At 40.4% G+C, this 20,486-nt stretch overlaps 2 protein-coding genes across 5 annotated transcripts; both read left to right on the forward strand.

Moving 5' to 3' along the window:
- The first annotated feature begins 2,272 nt into the window (after window positions 1–2,272).
- On the forward strand, window positions 2,273–9,740 carry LOC124882013 (protein SOGA3-like). The gene is made up of 8 exons (XM_047388091.1): window positions 2,273–3,248; window positions 4,079–4,303; window positions 4,474–4,632; window positions 5,571–5,639; window positions 5,960–6,229; window positions 6,312–6,683; window positions 8,660–9,322; window positions 9,430–9,740. The coding sequence occupies exons 1-8, from the start codon at window positions 3,093–3,095 to the stop codon at window positions 9,538–9,540; spliced, it is 2,025 nt and encodes a 674-aa protein (XP_047244047.1). The 5' UTR covers window positions 2,273–3,092; the 3' UTR covers window positions 9,541–9,740.
- On the forward strand, window positions 9,591–19,855 carry LOC124882014. Of its 4 annotated transcripts, none has more exons than XM_047388094.1 (7): window positions 9,591–9,744; window positions 12,314–12,366; window positions 14,805–15,066; window positions 16,278–16,589; window positions 17,988–18,067; window positions 18,169–19,024; window positions 19,106–19,855. In XM_047388094.1, exons 3-7 carry the CDS (start codon window positions 14,923–14,925, stop codon window positions 19,340–19,342), a joined length of 1,629 nt encoding a protein of 542 aa, XP_047244050.1. In that variant the 5' UTR covers window positions 9,591–9,744; window positions 12,314–12,366; window positions 14,805–14,922; the 3' UTR covers window positions 19,343–19,855. The 4 variants fall into 4 exon arrangements, with proteins under 4 accessions (XP_047244050.1, XP_047244048.1, XP_047244049.1 ...); XM_047388092.1 differs by having other exon boundaries at window positions 9,607–9,744; window positions 12,314–12,350; XM_047388093.1 differs by lacking the exons at window positions 9,591–9,744; window positions 12,314–12,366 and adding an exon at window positions 12,393–13,901.
- The last annotated feature ends 631 nt before the right edge of the window (window positions 19,856–20,486 follow it).

Below are 20,486 nucleotides of genomic sequence, written 5' to 3' on the forward strand. Positions count from 1 at the left end.
GGGGTATAAAGGACTGTTAGAGGTAAAGATGTGGAAGATAGACTGGATAAGTTCAGTGCAGGGGAGCATATTTGTCCTCCTCAGGGTCACAGAGGGATCTAAGCCAAGAACTAAGAGGATTGCGAAGGGGTCAAGGCTTTTAGCACAGGCAACTATTTCCTGCTCCCCCTCAATGCTGCAATAGGAATGATCAAAAATGTGTTTGCAAATACAAAAAAACAACATATAGATTTATGCAGTGGATTTAGTAATTGTTAATAATACCAAATTCAGAAAAATGTATCCAGAGGCAAAAGATTCAGCTAAGAAAAAACTATTTACATGTTGCAAAATGTGTCATTAGTTCCCCCATTTTGTATCAACAGGTTTGTTGGGGCTTAGAGTTGCATTAGTTTGCTGATAGTCTGCTGACCACAATATGAAACAGGGTGAAGGGTCATTTAGTACAGTTTAAATCCCTACAAACTTGACCCGCTGCTCACTCATCTCATTAGCAATTGACTGACTAAGAGAAACTAAGTGAGTGGAAACAGTCAGCGTTTTGCTGCCTACAAGTCTGTCAGCCTACCGTATGGTGAGCGACCTCTGCTGGACAAACATTATATATCTGGACCTATTGAGAGAAATACAAGAAAGACTGCAAACTTGTCTTGAGAAGATGCATCTCAGTAAATTAGAATATTATTTAAAAAAGGATGTTTCAGAAACTCAGTTAAAAAGTCAAACTAATATATTATAGATTCATTACACAGGGATATATATTTCAGGCATTCATTCGGCAAATATCCATGTTGTTTGAGAAAAGTTTTATATGTCACTTTTCTTCCTCTCAACCTTTCATTATTATCATTGGACACACAACTCTGTGGACCATTTTCTTTAGCAACGACATTTTGCGGCTTACTGTGCTTGTGGAAGATCTCCAGTCTTCCCCATAACATGGCTAGAAAATAACATTTCAAAATGTTTTCTTCTGTTGGTTTTATGTAATATTTTATGAGAACCTACATTCTGGGTTTGCAATAACTGTAATTCAGGATCTTTAAAATGAACTAAAAAAATGCTCGAAATATACCAGCCTGTGTAGTAAATTTATATATTATATGAAGTTAACTTTTTGAATTAAATTATTGAATTTGTTGACATCACACTGTATTCATAATTATTCTATGTTAAATAATTTAATGAAATACGCCTGTAATACTGCATATGTTTACCACAAACTTTGTCAACTTCATTTTCTGCATATCATCAAGAAAAATCCAACAATTTCAAACTCAGTTCTCAGTCCATTCAACCAACACTGAATTGCTGAAGCAAACCTGGCATTCCCACAGGAGGTTATTTCTAGGTCCTATTTTTTCTTGTTTTATTTTTGTATACCAAAACCCTTCCCTGTATCCCATTTTGAGTTTATTACAGCTGATTTTTTACATCACATCCTAGTTTATTATTTGCTTCTTCTGCTCTGTTTCCTTTGTTTATGAATTCTATTTAGGTGATGTTACTTTAATGCTTTCTATTTGTGTGGAAAGTATATCTCAGTTCTGCTTCATGCATGTATTTATGTTTTTGAGATATTTTGAAATTATCAGAAAAAACCCTGATAAAACAGTTTCCATCTTAACATGATAAGAGCATGGCACAACTACAAAAATCTAAGACATTGCCATCCACCTATACTTTCTGTACCATCCAACAGGCTGGTTAAGGAGAGCATTAATCAAAGAGGGCCCATGGTAACTCTGGGGGAGCTGCAGAGATCACACAGCTCAGGAGGGAGGATTTAGTTGTACACTAAACAACTTTGTCTTTTAGAGAAGAGTGTAAAAGACAAAGCCAATGTTGGTTCTGAGGAAAGTGATGAAACTAAAACTATAAAAAGTTAAATTAAAAGTTTGCCAAAAGAGATGTAGGTGGCTAGAAAAACACATTTTCTAGGCTTTGTATATAATTTTTATATGAAATCCCATACAGTTTCATAAACAGCCCAGATGTCAACATCTTAGGGGAGTAAAAATGTCAAAAAGCAGGAAATGTAATGAGGACCAGCCACTAACATTGTACACAGGTTTTTCTTCACCTAGCAACCCTGACCATTAAAATTAAATGGCGAGCAGGGGGACACTGTAGCAAAAAAAGATGCAAAGTGAGGGAGTGTAAAATGTGAGTGTTTGCTTCCTGGTTTGACGTCCCCCTGACGTCATGGTCAGTGCCCCTTGTGGTGCCTGGTGCTGCCCTGAGTGTGCGGTCTTTGATGGGGTTGCGGTACGCCTAAAGTCCAAGAAGCGGGACAAGTGATTCAACCAAACTTCTTATGTATTTTTGTGCAGTTAATGTTCTTTTTGGAAAGTCAGTCTTTCAAGGATTTTTTTTTTTTTTTTTTTGGGAAAAGTTTATTTTATTTCACGAGACTCGCTTGCCATTACTGGAGAAAATAAATGTGGGTTAAAGCAAAGACGGGTACATATAGTAATTTAATATATTTTGATAGCGTTAAGTCTAAAATAGCGGATGTGTGGAGTAACTTTATGGGCAAACAAAAATGAAGCCAGTCGCCAGCGGCGCTGCAGATTCTCCAAAAACGTCAGCAACTAGTAAAAGCTTAGGGAGACGGAGCAGAGCTCAAGATATAGCGACCAAGAGAGCTGCTGAACATCAGAACAAGTCCAGGTCCGTACTGAGGGTGGAAAGAGGAAGGCGAGGCGAGGAAGACCAGATCCGTTAACGACCGAGAGGGGGCGCCCGAGAGGCGGAGCGGGGCAGCTGTCCAGCCAGTTGGTGCTGAGGCTGATCTTTCGCCAAACAGGGCGGATGCTGCCAGAGGAGATTCACCGGCAGCACCAGGCCGCCGCTCAGCTCTAGGCATACCGTGCTTTAATGATAACCCTTCCCGGGAAATTCTACCCAACAAAACCTCTCCTGTAAGGAAAAAAGAGGAGGAGGGGGAAAGCAAGCAGCGGGAGAGGAGAAGCTTCGCCGCCGGGTACTGTGGAGCGGGCCTCGGCTTGGGCTCGTGGAGAGGAGGATGCTTTCAGGCTGAGCCGATCCACTTTCATCTTCACAGAAAACGGAAGAAGATAAGGGCAAAGATGCAGACCAAAGCGGAGGGCGTTATTACGGTGGAGGCCGCGCAGGGAGAGCCGGATTCGGCTGCGGAGGCGACGGAGGCGGCGTCCGTGACACAGCAGGACCAGGCCCTGGAAGAGGAGATAGAAAGGCTGCTGGAAGAAAACGATGATCTCAAGGTTTACACTAAATCATAAGATCGTTCTCTGTAAATAAATAGGAAATATTCAACTCAGTAGAAAAAACAGTCAGTTGTAGTATTATTATTGACAGATTGACAATCAATCAGTTAGCCTGTTGATTATTCTTCAAAACGTACAACTGAGCCCATTTCTGAAAACACACAACCTATAGGGGAGTAATTAGTTATTGGTTAGCCTGTACTGTTATTGATCCACATTTATCAATAATGTTTTAATTAGAAGGAACTATAGTCACAGGGCAGGATTTTTGTTACACATAAGCTCCATATATAGAAAATGTTGGAAAAATCTTTCAGTCTTTTAAACAAATGTTAATATTTGTAAAAAAAAATTAAAAAAAGCATATATATATATATATATATATATATATATATATATATATATATATATATATATATATGTATGTATGGAGAAAGTAGATGCATCACAAAAAAACTATAGGCTGTGAGCTGTAGTTGAAACATATTGGTGCCACATGTCTGATGTTAAATGAGACATGTTAGCATGTTCTTTTGAGTCATTACCCAAAACAAATTCAGTAAAAATGTAAATGAATGCCATAAGTAAAAGAATATCGTAATTCAACTGGGGTACATATTCAAATAAATACATAATAATAATAATAATAATAAGTATAGTCAGGGGGTAAAAGGGAATAAATTAAAGAGTGGTTGGAAATAAAGGTTCATTAATAAAAACAAATACAAAATTTAAAAATAATTTAAAGCTGTCCAGTGAGAAACTAGCACAGCATGCCATTCTGTCATTATGATCTATCCACACATCTTTCGTGTGATTTCTAACAGTGTGAAATCGAAGAGATGAGGGCCGAGATGGACGAGATGCGAGACACCTTCTATGAGGAAGACACATGCCAGCTGCAGGAAATGAGGCGTGAGTTAGAGAGGGCCAATAAAAACTGCAGGATCCTGCAGTATCGACTGCGCAAAGCTGAGAGGAAGAGGCTGCGCTACGCCCAGACGGGAGAGATTGATGAAGAGCTGCTGAGGAGTCTGGAGCAGGATCTGAAGGTAGGAGCCATCAATTAAAAGCCAACAAGCCTCTCCTGACATTATCATGCAAGCTTTTTGTTTGAATTATTTGTCCTGATGCTTTTAGAGCGTGTAAACACTTGAATTCATGACATTTTGAGAAAGCAGACAGAGCTGGCACTGTTGATTTACTGGTAAATTTATTGCAGGTGGCGAAGGATGTGTCGGTGCGGCTGCACCATGAGTTGGAAAAGGTGGAGGAGAAACGCACAAAGACAGAAGAGGAGAATGAAAAACTGAGACAGAAACTCATAGAGGTGGAAGTGACCAAACAGGCTCTGCAGAATGAACTAGACAAAACCAAAGAGGTGAGGACAGGATTCATAGCAACCATCTGCATCACAACTGACTGAATTTGGTCCTTTTCATGAACTAACATGTAAGCCCTGGTTTCTTTGTGTTTTTTCATTGCACAAACACCTCTACATTTTAATTTGTCTATAAAATATGGCAGAAAAGCCTAGATACTTTACACTTTAGACATAAAATGTAAGTCAAAGCTCAGTTTGGAAAGGCATTGGCACATATGTGGTGTTTTAGATTCTGTCAAGTCACTAGTAAAAACATTGTGTAAGAAAAATGATACATGGTTTTCAAAATTCTTTATGTATAGAATTTTGAATTGTAGTTTTAATTTGATACTCCAAAATAAAATCTAGCTCCAAAAGTCACCTAAGTTAAAAGAGTCCACCTGTAGTACGTTATTTATTCTTAGTATAAATACAGCTGCATCAGAGGCTTGTTAGAGAACATCAGTGAACAAACAACATCACAAAGACCAAATATTGCAGCAAACAGCTCATAAAGTTGTGTAGAAGTTTAAAGCACGGTTAGTTTATTAAACAAAATCTTAAGCTCTGAACACCAAAATGGCCAATGGCCAATGACCACACCTAGATCCAATCAAGACATCTGTGCAAAAACTGAAAACTGATGTTCTCGTACTCTCCATCCAGTCTGAGTTTGGGCTCTTTTGCAAAGAAGAATGGACAAAATTTTCAGTTTCTAGATGTGGGAAGCCGGTAGAGACATACCTCCAAATCAATGGCAGCTCTAAATGTTTTAAAATGTGGTTCCATGGCGTGCTTTTATGATTTTCAGTTGTAAATATTTTGTGAAAACCATTTATAATTCCATTTCCCCTTTACAGGTTTGCATTACTTTGTGTTGGTACTGTACATCTGCTCACATTCTGTCAAAACAAAAACATGATGGCATTAATTTTCCTTTTTCCAATCTGCCTTAGTCTCAAAAGCGAAGGGGAAGCAAAGACATCCAGAAGGCTGACAAGAAGCCAACACAGACTCCTACAGAGGTCAGATGCTCTCACTAACAGCAGGAACGCTATTCATGTCGAAAAGTATCTTCTGTTTATCACCAATAGTTTTTCTATGATCAACTCTGTCTTTCTTATGTATTGTTTTCAAGTCAAACATGGGGCATGGTATTTTAGGCTTTAAAATATAGCAAAAAGATTGAAGTACTCAAGCAATTAAGTAAGACTTAGTGAAGGTTAAACATCCTCCTGGCCCAACCTCTTGGTTGATAGGCTGTGGCTCAGAATCTTTAATTTAATCTTACGTCTTTGAGTCTTTGCAGCTTTTGCTGAGACTGATTTTCTTCCTAATGTTTTAGGAGGAGAATGAAGACCTAAAGTGCCAGCTAGCTTTCATCAAGGAGGAAGCTGTGCTTATGAGGAAGAAGGCGGCCAAGATTGACAAGGAAAAGGATCGTCTGGAGCAAGAGTTGCAGAAGTATCGCTCCTTCTACGGAGAACTGGACAGTACCCATCCCAAAGGAGAGGCCGGGGGCCCACCTACCACCCGTGAGTCAGAGCTAAAGCTACGGCTTCGATTGGTGGAGGAGGAGGCCAACATCCTGGGGAGGAAGATAGTAGAGTTGGAGGTAAGACCAGACAATGCAGTAAAAGGCTTTTTGAGTGGAAATTCATGGAGTACTTTGAGTTGGTTACCATCTTTTCAAACAGGTTGAGAACCGAGGTCTGAGAGCTGAGCTGGACGACCTCCGGGGTGAGGGAGGGGGTGCCAGACGCTCTGGGTGTGATGTGATGGGCGGGGTGGGCTCGGGTCGAGGTCTGGGTGACGATCTGACAGAGCTCCGACAGCAGCTACAGTTGGTAGAGGATGAAGCAGAGCTCCTGAGAAGAAACCTTGCCGATGCTGAGGAGCAGAACAAGAGGGTGACGGCAGATCTGAACAAATTGCGCTTCAAGGCAGGCACCCACGAAGGAGGGGCCAGACATGGTGGAGGGGGTTCAGGAGGTGATGGAGCCAAATCAGAAAATCTGCAGGAAGAGCTGAAAGCTGCAAGGCTACAGATTAATGATCTCAGTGGCAAGGTCTGGAACTTTACATTTTCTTTATTTATAAGGTGAAAAGCATAATACTACCCGTTGACATTTTACATGCTATATCACAATACGACCACAAACTTAAATGTTTTGTAATGAGATGTGTCATAGGTGTAAAGTAGCGTCTAATTACAAAGTTAAAGGAAAAGGACTTCAGTCTTATTCGCAAAAACGTTTTGAGTTGTGGCAACGCCCCTTTAATCTAATACCCCTAAATGAAAACCACTGCAATTAACCACATTCAAAAGTCACCTTATTAGGTAAAAAAGTTCATCTGTGTCTAATTTATTCTCAGTATAAAGACAGCTGTTCTGCCACAAGCCATAGGGGACACAAACATGTCAATGAAGGTGTTCTGCTCAAATTAGACCAAAACTGAACTTTTAGTTTACAGAACACTGAGTGTGTCAGGAAACTAACATTGCATATCACGCTAAATACACCGATGTTGGGGACAGGAAAGCTGGTCAGAGTTGTTGGGAGTATGGATGGGGTTAAATACAGGATGATCATGTTAGAGAACCTGCAAAGAGACTACAAACTGGGGACTGGGGGCGAAGCTTCACCTTCTAGTGGTACTGCAACCCTGAATATACAGCCACAGAAATTCCCCAAACAAAGAGAAATAATAATAATAATAAACATTTTTTATGCACTTCCATGTGCTCAACAATTATTTCTTTCTAAATTAAAATCCAAATTAAAATAACAAGGTTTCTGGTTGTACTGTTACATAATTTAAAAAGTTCAAGAGAAATTACTCTAATGCTTGCTTTTGAAGAAACAGACTTGTTTGTTCATTTGCTTGCTTCTACTTATGCATTTATCATTATTATTTTTATTATTTGCATGGCAAGGGGGTTTTCATGCTTTCATGCATCATACAAAAGCACACTCCAGATCTTCTTTCAAATTTTGGTGTACTTAAGGTCAATGTTGTCGCCACTAACTGGCTGAAACAATTAACTGTAAGACTTTACAGGACATTTTATTTGCAAACATTATTTATTTAAATTTAAGACCTACATCAATTACAACACATAACTTAATAAAGTTAATTTGAAAGCTTTATTAAATATATTTTACTAAATTAACTGAACTTTCCAGCTTAAGTTTTTGGCTGTCTCTGGCTTTTCAAAGAAAAAATAACAAATTTAGAACCAAATAACATGTACATTAAGACTTAGAATGGATGAACTGGACGTATTTAAATCTTTTTAAAGTCTACAACTGATATAGTTCAATGTAAGACCTTTTGAGACCCTGAAAAAATTCTGGTTAAGATGCTAACATATTTGGTTGAGTGGTGCCAGTGAGGGAGGACTAGGGGATGAGACCCTTACCCCTCTGGCAAGACAAGCCCACAAACATTTAATTTTATTTATTTATTAGTTAATTTATTTACTTACTGTTACTTAGGTACTTTTTTGTCCTTCACAATGTGCTGTTGTTATAGGTCTATGACTAACTCCCAGCTCTGCGCTTATTACCCGTACTACCTAACAAAATTCCTGAAATTCTGTCTCTTGGTTTTGGCGTGCCACCCCAAGATCATCAATGGTCCCTGTCTGCACACCCCTTTGAAAACCTTGTGGAGGTTTCCTGGTTAAATGTAATGCAGTACTTGTTCGTGTGTTACCTGTCCTGGCCACTGAGCCAAACAGAGTGGGTCTGGTTGCCTTATAGTGTCAGTGGCAGAACTGCTCTACAAATGATGTTTATGAGAGATGCAATGACAAATATAAAGAGAAAAAAAAGATAAATGACTCAGTCAGTGTTTTTTTCTACAAATTCAGCGCTAAACACAAAGTAGCGCTGATGGTTAAAATATTTGTTTAGGGTTTTTTGGTCATTATCTACACAAAGTGGTATAAAAAGGAACACTAATGGGTTTCATTATCTGTGTAAATCTTTGTGTGAAAAGCATAATCAACAAAAACAAGTTCTTGTCTCTGTTCCTTTAGGTAATGCAGTTACAATATGAAAACCGTGTCCTCCTCTCCAACATGCAACGCTACGATCTGGCTTCCCATCTATCCCTGCGGCCCAGCCCACGAGACAGTGACGCAGAGAGCGATGCGGGCGGAGCCACGAGCGGGCGTCGTGAGAGCGACGAGGACTCCACCTCGTCCCGCTTGCTCCCGCCTCATCGCAAACGGGAGGGCCCCGTGGGCGGGGAAAGCGACTCGGATGAGGTGAGAAACAATAACGGCAGCAGCCGGTGCATGACGCCCACAAGGGGCCTTTACACCCCGCCTGGTCCAGAGGGCTCTGCTGCCTCCGCCTTGGCTCGCTTCCTCCCTAGTGCCCGCTGTAACCTACGCGATAGGCAGCAGTTGATTGACATCCGTTTGGAGGCAGAGAGGCTGGTACGCACCATTGACAGGCTCATCTCCGACACTGCCACAATCATCTCAGAGGCAAGGGTCTACGTTTCAGATGGTGATTTGATGTTTGGGAGGGGAGGAGAGGAGGGCGGAGAAGATGATGGAAGCAGGATCAGGGAACATGAATTGCTTTATCGGATTGACGGCCAGATGAAGGCCTTCCGAAAAGAGCTGCAAGCTTTTATTGACAGACTGGAGGTGCCAAGGCTTGAAGACAGAGAGACAGAGGAGCCACTGTCGGTGAGACTTAAAATCTTACAGCTTCATGGTGGCATGGAAAAGTCCTAAAGGAAATACTGACTTTTCTTCTTTTCTCTCCTATTTCTCATCTGTTATGTGTTCCTCAGATGTTTCAACCCATTATTTTGCTCATCCTTATACTCGTCTTATTCTCATCCCTCTCTTATGCCACTATCTTTAAACTAGTCTTCCTGTTTACTCTCTTCTTTGTTCTGTGATGTAAGCCTCCCATTGTTCAAATCATCCCTGTTTGTCTTGCTATGTTGATTTCATTTTTTCCCCTAAAACGCCTCATTTGTTGCCACGGTAATCTAAAGCACAGAAAAAGCTCAGCACTTGCCCTTTCCGCCCACTAACTGGCTTCAACAACTGGAGTCTCCATTATCATAATACATCACTGTCAACGTCACTTCATCCAGAAGGTGAGTTGTCCGAGTGTTGCTATGTGGTTCTTAATGCATTCATCCAGAGATATACACTATTTACATGATTTCATCCTGACTAGTGGGGCATGCCTTAAAGAATGATTGAGATTCTTCTGCTTTTGCTATTTTTGTCACAACTAAATGTTTTAGATCACCAAATAAATGTTAATATCAGACAAAGAAAATGAAAAACAAATGAGAAACAAAGTCACTGACGTGTATCAATCTGGAAAGTGTTACAAAGCCATTTCTGAGGCTTTGGACTCTGTTTAACCACTGTGAGAGGCATTCTCCATAGATGGAGAAAACATGGAACAGTGGGGAAACTTTCTTAGAGTGGCCGGGCTGCCAAACTTACACCAAGAATGCATCAACAACTCATCTCTTAGAATGACAGGTCTGGCGCTGCTTTGCAGCTTTTAAATCCTTTCATAAATGCAACTAGGAATTTTGCTCTCTTCCACAAAATCATGAAGGAGAATGTTCTGCCATCAGTTTGTGACTTTAACCTCAGGCGTATTTGGGTTTTTATCTCTTATTCTTTTTCACCTGTGCAGCACTTTGGTTGCCTTATGGTATGTTAAAGTGCTTTATAAATAAAGTTTTGATTGAAATAAAGTTTATATTGATTGATAGTTATCCGAAGCACACCAGCAGGTCCACCTCTGAATGGCTCTAAAATCACAACAAATTAAGGTTTTGGAGTGGCCTAGTAAAAGTTATAATTAATTCCGCTTGAGAGAAAATTCTGCAAAGAATTGACAAAAATCCAAACCAACATAGCCCTTTTTGAAAAAGTAATTCCTCCTTAAAACTAATAATTGGCAGTGCCACCCTTAACAGCATCGTTTGAATACTGCATTTTGTACTTACTCAGGTTAACTTTGCCTAGTATTAAAATTTTAGATCAAATTCTTTATTATCTGAAACAAAGTGTGTCAAAACAGCGAAAAATGAAGAAAATACTGTTTCACAGCACTGTGAGCACGTGGGGAGGATAAAGTAGAATGATTCAACTACATTGCAACTTTTTGTGCATGTGTGGTTTTTTGCTGTATTGTTATGGCCAGTATTTATGGGCAGTCAGTATCTAAACATGAAAATGAAAAACTCAAAGCAGTTAGAGCCAGTCCTATATATGTATATATATATATATATATATATACATATTTGATATTGTTAAGTGACACCTCAGTCCAAGCCTCTAAACTACTTTTGATAGATCTGATCAACCACAACTCTGATTTCTGTTCTTCACCTGCTGTCTATGCTTTCGCCACAATACGCCACTACTCCATCTCAATACTATGGATCACCTTAACTACTGAATTTGGCATTTAGGCTTAACTTAAATGACAAAGTTTAATTTTGGTCACATTTAACAGGACTTCTTATGGCTTCTTTATACTTTTTTATTTAGGGGTACTAGGTCAGAAGTTGGTGATTATGAATATAAAACACACTTTTCTCTGTGTTGCTCTATCACATAAAATTCCAATAAAATACATTTACATTTCATTACAGCCATGGCGTAAAAATGTCCTGGTTTGTCAAACAAGAAGAGAACTTTGCAAAACAGCAGATTTCTTCCCACTGTATTTCCAAAAACCAGGCGCCTTTGTGGTTTTTATGATCTGACTTGTAATCTTCTTCATCTGCTGTTTGTTTGGCACCCTTCACGCCTACGAGACAATCAGTGACTTTCTACAAGCACATCACCCAGTTTCAAATCAAAAGTGAAGAACTCCTAGATTCCCCAGATATCTGGGGATGCAGACAGCCCCACAAGCAATGAATACTACAGCACCTGTAAGATCCAAAAGACACTTTTCTCTAGACCTCTAGAAAACTGTTGATTTCCATGTTTATTCCTTCAGCAAATTCTAATCTTAAAAATGATAAGAAATCTTTTTCGTCTTTTTAGCTACAGTTTAAGATTTGAAAAGGCAAAACGTTCTCATCTTTAGATAAACTGATTTACTGAAAAGCTATAAGACAGCTAACTGGTGTGACTGGTCATTTAAAGCAGCTAACTGTCGCTACGTTTCTATATCTTTCAGCTGCCTCCAGCCCAATCTAGAAGACAGTCAAGATTATTTATTAAAAAGGCAAATGCAATGTGCCTTTTTTTCTGGGGAGATTTTTGCATTTCTATTGGAGCCAGATTATTGTGGTAAATAGCATTTAGGTTGAGTTGTTTGAAGCGGTAGACATTTAGTTGTGAATGGACTGTGTTCTGAGTAGCTTTTAGCTTGACTCTCCAATGATATTTCCTCACTGATTCTCCAGGATTTGATCAATCGGACTGCTGTCTACTACAGGTTAGATACTGACTGCTCATCACAACCTAACTGTAAAATTCTGTGGCTGACGTTTTAAGACATAAAACAATAATACCACTGCTAAACAGATATATAAATGTTTCATTGTATTTTAACCTTTCAGTAAAGAGGTAAATCATCATCCCATGCTGCTTTACAGTATGTCCTAGTTTGTCCTTGATGTGATTAAAAAGCTATTTTAATCTATAACTTGCTGTGAAGGCAACATTCTCTTTGTTTTCCAGAAAACATGTCCTACCACCCTGCTGTTGTTTCCTGAAGGTAAAGTTAGGACAAGGTGTGTTTGTTTGTTCCCCTAAGCATGTGACATAATTGTCAGAAGGAGGGAGCATCCAAGGGGCTTTACACTTGAGGAAAATCTAATGGGTCAAATTTGGGCTCTTGTTGTCAGGGGATGCTAACGTTGCCCACAGAGCTCTGATTTGGTGTTGGCATTTGTGAATAGACCCACAGGACCTTTCAAAAGGATTCTTTTTCACATTTCGGATCTTATTTTGATTTTATGTAAAAGACAAACACAAAGTAGAGCAAAGCTCTAAGTAATAAAAATAAAACATCTTTTTAATATTTCTTTTCAAATAAAAATCTGAAAACTGCGCACATTTTGTAATACCCATTACAGCCCCATTAGGTCAATACCTTGTATAACCAATGACAGCTGCAAGTCTTTTGGGGGTCCGTCTCTTCCATCTTTGCACATTAAGACTGAACTTTTGCCTGGTCTTTATTGCAGAATATCTTTAGCTGACAATCTTCCAGTCTTGGCACAAATGTATTGGATTTAGGTATGGACTTAGCTATGACTGGGCTATTCTAACACATCAATTTGCTTCCAAACCATCCTTTTGTAGTTCTGGTTGTATGTTTAGAGTCTTTGTCCAGTTAAAAGGTGAACCCCCAGGGTGTTTCAAGGCTGTGTGCAGTGTTCATTTTCCTCCATACATAGAATTTTGCATTTAGCAGGTGAAAAAGTCTCATCTAACAGGACTTCTTATGGATTTCTTTTTTATTTACAGGTACTAGGTCAGAGGTTTGGTATTATGAATGCAAAATGCACTTTTCACTTTGTGTTTCTCTTTCACATGCAACTCCAATAAAATAATATGACATTTGTGAAAAAAAAAAAACACAAATCACATCTGAAGTTTGAAGAATTTAAAGTATGACCTAAACATTTGTCAAACATGCCAGGCACCCACCTGACAGTCCCCTTTCCGTGACTGTGTTCAATAAAGATATTATTGACTGTGACACATTATTACTCACTGTGTCACCCACATCAGTTTGGCTTCCATTTGGAAATGATTTGCAGCACAGGTCACAAGACGAAATCTGCCCATGCCTCCTATAAGCAGAGTAGCAACAGAGAAGCCCATTGGCCGAGAGAGCAGCAGCAGCTGAAATAGCAATGTAAACACTTTCCCTCTCTCCATGTGCCCCAGTAATTATAGCCAGGATGCTGGTGACGACAGTCTTCCCATCGAGACTTCAAATGCTGGAATAAATTTGACATTATGACATTTGATCCCGACTCGCGCACTGGGGTACTGGTATAAAGCCCGGGGAACCCAGCTGGAACAGAAGATGTTTACCCTTTAGCTTAAAGCTTGGGTCTTAACTCTGAGGAAGGGGACCCTTTAAATCGAGTGTGCTGGGTTTTACGTAATAGAGCGGGGCATAAGAGAAGTGCAGCAACACGGAAAGGAGACTTTACAGCTCTGCAACGTGGGGAATGAAAGTGTTGGAGTGACAGGGATCCCTTCAGAGGAAATATTTACTGGAAGACAAGGAGCATTTCTTTGTAGCTTTAAGGTAGGAACTGCTGGATTCAATAAAACTAAAAGGCAGTTAACTTTTCTGGAGATGTTTGGAACATGTAATTTATAATTATTATAGCCTGAGATGAGAAAATAGATGAAAGAAACATGATTTAACATATTTATATGATATACAAGCCATGTACTGCTCATCTTTAAATATACTTTCCTGGTCTGGGCATAGATTCTCCCTGTCCACAGGACATAGAGTCACCTTACTATGCATAGTTACAGGATTATTAATATCTCTACTTTTACATCACAGGTGGGAGGGTAAAGGCTGGTACATTCGGGCACTTTCGAGAAGGATGCTTGTCATTCTGAATCATAGCAACAACAACAGAAAGCCCCCCCCCCTTCTAATTTGCTTGAAAATACCTTTAGTACTGCTAAGCATATGAAACGTTTTTAGACATTTATTTTAGAGGGCTTGAAGTCAAATGCTCTGGAAAATGTATAGGAAGATGTTTAAATATTAAGCCTGTGTTTTTTAGTGTATTAGGAAACCCAGAAGAATTGTCCTTTAACATCTTGGTTATGTTCCAAGCACTTCATTGCATGTTCATGGTGTTCTTATTCTTAAATGTAGCGAGGTCTAAGAAGCAGGCTGGAGGTCAAATGCTTGATGAAGATCCATCTTGCAACACTTCTGTCCACACGTGTTTCGGTGATACGGAAGGCGGACATGCCAGTGGATTTTGAAGGAGAATGCCAAAACAAGGAGGCTGTAAATATCTGACCTCTGTGAGAGTCAAAACAGCATAAACAAAGTGTTGAGATAAAGTCAGATTTTACAATGATTAACATTTAACCTCCATCATGCTTCATTGCCATTGTTAAAAATAGACATCCAACGTAGATTTGTGAGTTCTCATAGAGACAAATGTAAAAATTTCAGGACATCAGTTCCATCAGTTACCTAATCGGCACCCCAGCTGTGACCTCTTAACGGGAGAGAGCAAAACAGGAGAAGGGTGGGTTGGAAACAACATCAGGGTTATCGAACAGCCTACGTCATGGCAGCCATCGATCTTGAGCTGGGGCTGGAACACGGTGGACGGGGTTGGGGGCAGGAGAGGACCGAAGTTGTGGACAACTTTGACTCCGAGATGCAGGAGTGGGAGGATCAGCTGCAAGACATCCAGAGGAAAATTGAAGAGGTAAGAGAAAGAAATGCAAGAATGTGTCAAAGTGGAAAATCAGTTTATAAATAATCCCAACAAATTCTTGAATAACCTCAAGGAGCATATTGACTTTTATTTTAAAATATGCAGCGATGACAGTGGATATAAATCAGTTGTAGACCAATATGAGCCAGTATGAGATTTTCATAGTATGATAACCAGTAAAAATACTGCAATATCATGGTAGCACAAAAAAGATCTTATTGCATTAATCTAAAACTGTAAACCAACTATCATTCCAGCTGCTGCTACAATAATAAAACACACTGATTATGAATGGTAAAGGCTTTCTATAGTACATATCTACTGTTATTTGGATTTTGAACATAGTTATGCAAATGGAATAAACAAAAGTTATCTGAGGTTTTCAGTAGGTGGCGCAACTTCGGTTTCAACACCATGACTAGCTGTCTGGGTTTTTTTTGACAACATTTTACCAAACAACCTTGCTTCGTCTTTTTTGTTTGGAAAAGTGAAGTATTAACCTTTTAGCCAGCTGACTGACTATGTGCAGCAGCGGGTGGGGGAGGGGCAGCACTGGGACTGAAAACCCTGTCCTCAACAACATTTTCTCTGGCATTTCATTAAAAGAACATTAAACAGTAAAAAAAATATGATGTAAAATGTTAGTGGTTCTGAAACCTTTGTAAACTTTTATGTCAGTAGTCTTTCTACTCTTCTCATTAATCTGATCGGCCCCCCGAGCACATCTGTAATTCACAAATTACAGATGTAAAATTTTACAGTAAGATGATAAACAAACATGTTTTAGTACCAGCCCTCTGTGTACTGGAGGTACTTCCTAATTGTCTCCCCAGGGGGTGGTAATTGGTGTAAAGTGTGTATGCTCCATATTAAACAGTTGGCACCACACAGACTGATTCGACCTCTTGGCCTCGTTGGAGCAGCAGTACAGAAAAATGTTAACAAGCTAATTAAACTGGGATGTGCTGACAGACGTGCAGGACACACTCAGCCTCTCTGTCACTTATACACACTGCCTGAAAGTGGATCCTGAGGTAGGTTTCAAACAGATGCTTTTTCAAAGTGAAAAAACACATGTTGATCATAAATATAGGTTAAGGTTTTGCACAATGTCTGTTAGTTTTAATTATGTAGAAAATAGGTCACATCAATGTATAAGAAAAGGGTGCGCCTAATGATCTTCTCCCCGTTTTGTTTTCAAGCTGTACAGTGAAGTTCAAGCACGGAGAGGAGCCAACGACATCACTGGTCACAACCAGAAAAATGGCAACCCGTCAGAGTGTGAGCTGAGGCAACACAGTAATGTTCTTTTAGCACCCGGCTACCACGGTGGGAATCATCTCACAGGTGTTGCCATCACGCATTATTGCAGCCACGATGGTCATGGCTACCCAGCAAAGCATCAGAACGGCTACGATTGCTGCTGCTCCAACGGGGAGATCGGAGACTTGCTGCAGGATTATCTGGAGAAGGAGAATAAAGCGAGCCGGAAGAGTAACAGAGCTCGCCACGTAGTAAGTAGATTCCCTCATGCTCCTTCTGCTGGCATTTGCAGAAACAAGATAGGTGGGACATGATGCAAGCGTAGCTGTGGTTCTGACAGGAGTGTATTGATTACAATTCCCTGAACACTGCTTACACAGAGAAGTTAGATAGCAGTTAGTTTCTCATGTAGCCCAACTGTTGCACTTTGTTGACATCTGACTGAGCAGTGGGTAAGAAGGCAGAGATGATAATCTTTCTCTGTCCCCACTGGACATCTGTAGAAATGCTCCAGTCAGAACTTTGTGGCCAATTTCCTATTTCTGTTTTTTGTAAAGTGTTGACCTCCTTTAAACAATTTTGGCTTAGCAACTATAATAATACAAGTACTTTCCTGGGATGATTATTGATTCTTAATATTATGGGCAAAGGTGCCATCACACCGGAAACATTTAAAACTGTCGCCCTGCGATGGATAGGCGACCTGTCCAGGGTGTACCCCGCCTACCGCCCATAAACTGCTGGAGATAGGCACCAGCTTACCCGCGACCCACTATGGAAGAAGCAGTAGAAAATGACTGACCAACTGACTGAATGACATTTAAAACTGCTTTTAGCATCTTTTCATAGTAAATAACGCTTTCAGCAAGGCAAGCATTACTGAAACAGCAGCTATGTGCATTCGTTTGATATTGCTAACATTTCTGAATGTTCTATGGCAGAGGTTGAAAGCTCAAAAGGATAAAACAGAGCAACGTTGCTGTAATATATTCTCACCTTACTGTTATCAGCCTTAAGTCTTGCTCTCTCTTGACATCTCAATGAATCGCAGACCTGTCTAAAATGTTTTTAAAAATAGTTTGCTCCTCAATAACTTCTTACATTTCTGTGTTTCCTCATACTTTATTATTTACCTCACTGGAACTGAAAGTAGGTAACTTTGGGGCTTCTTCTGTAAGTAACAACTTCCACAACAAAGACTGTTGTTGTTTAGTAAATTAACTAATCAGGGTTACATCAAATTTTTGATCTTCCAATCGGTTAGTCACTGTTCATCTCAATTTGGAGGTTTTCTGGGCACGTCACACTGGGAGGAGACACCAGGACAGTCCCAGAACCCGCTGGAGTACCTATATATTCCTTCTGGCCTGGTAGCACCTTAAGATCACCCAGAATTAACTTGAAAGGGTCACAGAGGAGAGGGATATCTAGGTTTCTCTGTTGGAGGTCTCTGTAGATGGATAATCATTTGTCATTGCAAATGAACTTGAATATTCTGGTGAACAATTCCAGTCAACAGCCCATTTCTCGGTTCATTTTTAGAGATCAGAATAGATTTAGCTTTGCTAAACTGAATGATCCAAAAGCCAGTTGAGAATCGGTAAAGAGGCCCTGAAAAGATATTAAGATTACATTTTAATCTCTTTCAGCACTTCAGTGACACAGTTAAGGTGAACCAGGACAACTCGGCATTTCAGGATGAGGCCAGACGTCGATCTGGAAATCACAGGTAGGAGCTTCTTTCATTGACGTTTAAGAGAGAAGAAAGAATGAAGCTTTTTGTGTTTTTAATGTTCTCTTTCTTTTGTTTTTTAATCACTGTAAAACCAGGGATGGGCCAGAGCAATATTTGAGCAATTTTGAGGAAACTGAAAACAATAAGAACCGAGTGTCTCACATGATTAGTTCCCCCCGCAGAGAGGAAACCATTGGTACAAAGCCCCCTGTACCAGCACGTTCTCAGTTCACAGTCATGACAGCCGAGTCTCCTTTGTTGGAGAAAAAGTCCTTCAATCCAGGAGTGCTGGGAGACAGGAAATGCAGCAGCCCCTCTGTCCTTAGGAAGTTTGGAGCCATGCTTCAAGAGAATGAGGGCAAAACACTCACAGAATCCGGGGTAGTGACCCATCAGGGAACGTCCCCAGAGGCAAAGTGTTCCACTCCTTGCTGTCAGCGCAGAGCTCTGGGAGCCAGCAAGGCGCCCATTCGCGTTCCTAACCAGCAATGCCAAGCAAATTCTGATGTGCTGACAGCGGAGACAGACTCCAGCCAAGACTGGGGTTCATTATTAGACTCTGCTAGGCACCATTACAAGGATCAGAGAGAAGGCTGCAGTAGTGCTATAGGCCCTCAGTCTGTTCCCCAGCAGGTCCTGGGGAGATCTCAGGTACCAGGGAGCCCAAAGATCAGACCCAGGGCTAACAGTGGGGCAGACAGAGAGGGAGGGTGGACTCATGGGGAAAAAGCCAAGAAGCCTGCGCTCCAGCAAGTGGAGCCCAAAACACACTACAGGACAACAAGTCCTTCCCCTGGAGCTCAGAGGATTCAGAGGGGACAGGATGCACCTGGCTGTGGCTATTTGAGGGATGAGGGACTTATCGAATTGCTGGGCATGCTAGAGATCCAACATCAGTACAGCTCCAGTCCCAAAACAACATACACAGCTTACAGACAAGAGCCACAGCAGGTTGGTTCTCCTTCATTATGTACCTTTAGCTCTGCCAACAATTAATCTCTGAGTAACGGTGATCTTCACGATTCCTTCCAGGTAAACCCTGCAGAGATGTCTCCTGCAAGACCCAAGACAGGTTTTTCTCGTCCAGCACGTCCCGCCAACCAGCGACCTCCTTCCAGATGGGCCAATCGTACACCTACTGCCAGAATCACTGCTCCGTCAGGCCCACTTTACCGGCCCCCTAGCCCCCTTACTCGCACCCCTAGCCCTGCCCTCAAGCATCGGCCTCCCATTTCCTATTCCCTGCACACAGAAACTGTCATTATGTGACAATTTCCATCTGATGATGTATGTCCCTGTCACCTTGAACAAAACCCTTTTGTAAATAATAAAAGCCTGCTGCTTAATGATTGCTAAAATGAAGAGGAAAACGTCATCCTGACTTATTTAAAACGCACCATCCATATTCTCCAGTGATGCTGTAGCTTTAAACTTCTTCTGTGCCTAACTTTTACCAACACTACAACCATACTGCTTTTTTGCTCCCCAACATGTAATGTTTTTGTATAAAATGAATGTGTTTTTCTGTGTGAAGGATTAGCATGCAGCCCCAGCTCAGGTCTGTGTTTTCAGGTTTTCTGGTTGCCACATTGAATCAAATGCAGTCTCATCAGGGAGATCCAGTCAGTACAGAGCTCCCAGTGGTAACCTGTAAACTGTTGAAAAGGGAGTTGGACTGTGTGATATTGTTGAAAAGTATTCAAAATGTGACAAATGATTTTAATATGCCTTTCTTGTATTTTTCTTGATAATAAATATGACTGTGCTTAACGTAAACACTGATCCTGTGTTTTGCATTGCCTTGTTTTGTTCATAATGGTTCATGTTGCACAGCCCTGATAGTTAATTGCATGTGCATCCTGTCTATATCAACTACCAGTGGATGCCACTGCAGTGAAATCTCAGATATTAGGGTGTCAGCTGCAGTGGCAGATGACTTATTTTTTAGTTGTTTTGTTTATCCAAATATAAAAAAAATAAATAAATCATTTCTGAAGGAGCCGGTGAAAATATTGTCTCATTATATTCAGACTGCAAATTCTTTGCATGGGAAAAGGTAAATCTTTACATACCAAGGGTAGTTGAGTTGAGGCAGTCTTTAAATTCAGTAAAGGCATTTAAAATCATTTTGACTTTACAACATTTCTGCATGTTGGGTTGGCAGCTCGTTGTTGATTTGTTGCTGTGTTTGGTATCTGGTATAAGGAGGAGGACATGGTCAATACAAGGACTACAAGTTGCCCAATATCTGTGCCTGCAAAACAAGCCCCAATCATCATCCCTCCATTGCCATGCTTGACAGCTAGTATGAGCTGTTTGTGCTAAAGGGCTGTGCTGGATTTTTTTTTTTTATCAAACATGGAGCTGTGTGTCAAGACCAAACATCTGTACTTTGGTGTCAAGCCAGAAGTCT

This window comes from Girardinichthys multiradiatus, chromosome 15, assembly GCF_021462225.1.
Source record: "Girardinichthys multiradiatus isolate DD_20200921_A chromosome 15, DD_fGirMul_XY1, whole genome shotgun sequence".
NCBI lineage: Eukaryota > Metazoa > Chordata > Actinopteri > Cyprinodontiformes > Goodeidae > Girardinichthys > Girardinichthys multiradiatus.

Excerpts from the sequence above, each read along its gene's own strand:
- LOC124882013 (XM_047388091.1), top strand. The coding sequence starts at position 3,093 with ATGCAGACCAAAGCGGAGGGCGTTATTACGGTGGAGGCCGCGCAGGGA. Across the intron at positions 5,640-5,959 it reads CAACACAGACTCCTACAGAG|GAGGAGAATGAAGACCTAAA; the intron begins GTCAGATGCTCT and ends CTAATGTTTTAG. Across the intron at positions 6,684-8,659 it reads TTAATGATCTCAGTGGCAAG|GTAATGCAGTTACAATATGA; the intron begins GTCTGGAACTTT and ends CTGTTCCTTTAG.
- LOC124882014 (XM_047388094.1), top strand. The coding sequence starts at position 14,923 with ATGGCAGCCATCGATCTTGAGCTGGGGCTGGAACACGGTGGACGGGGT. Across the intron at positions 16,590-17,987 it reads GTAACAGAGCTCGCCACGTA|CACTTCAGTGACACAGTTAA; the intron begins GTAAGTAGATTC and ends AATCTCTTTCAG. Across the intron at positions 19,025-19,105 it reads ACAGACAAGAGCCACAGCAG|GTAAACCCTGCAGAGATGTC; the intron begins GTTGGTTCTCCT and ends GATTCCTTCCAG.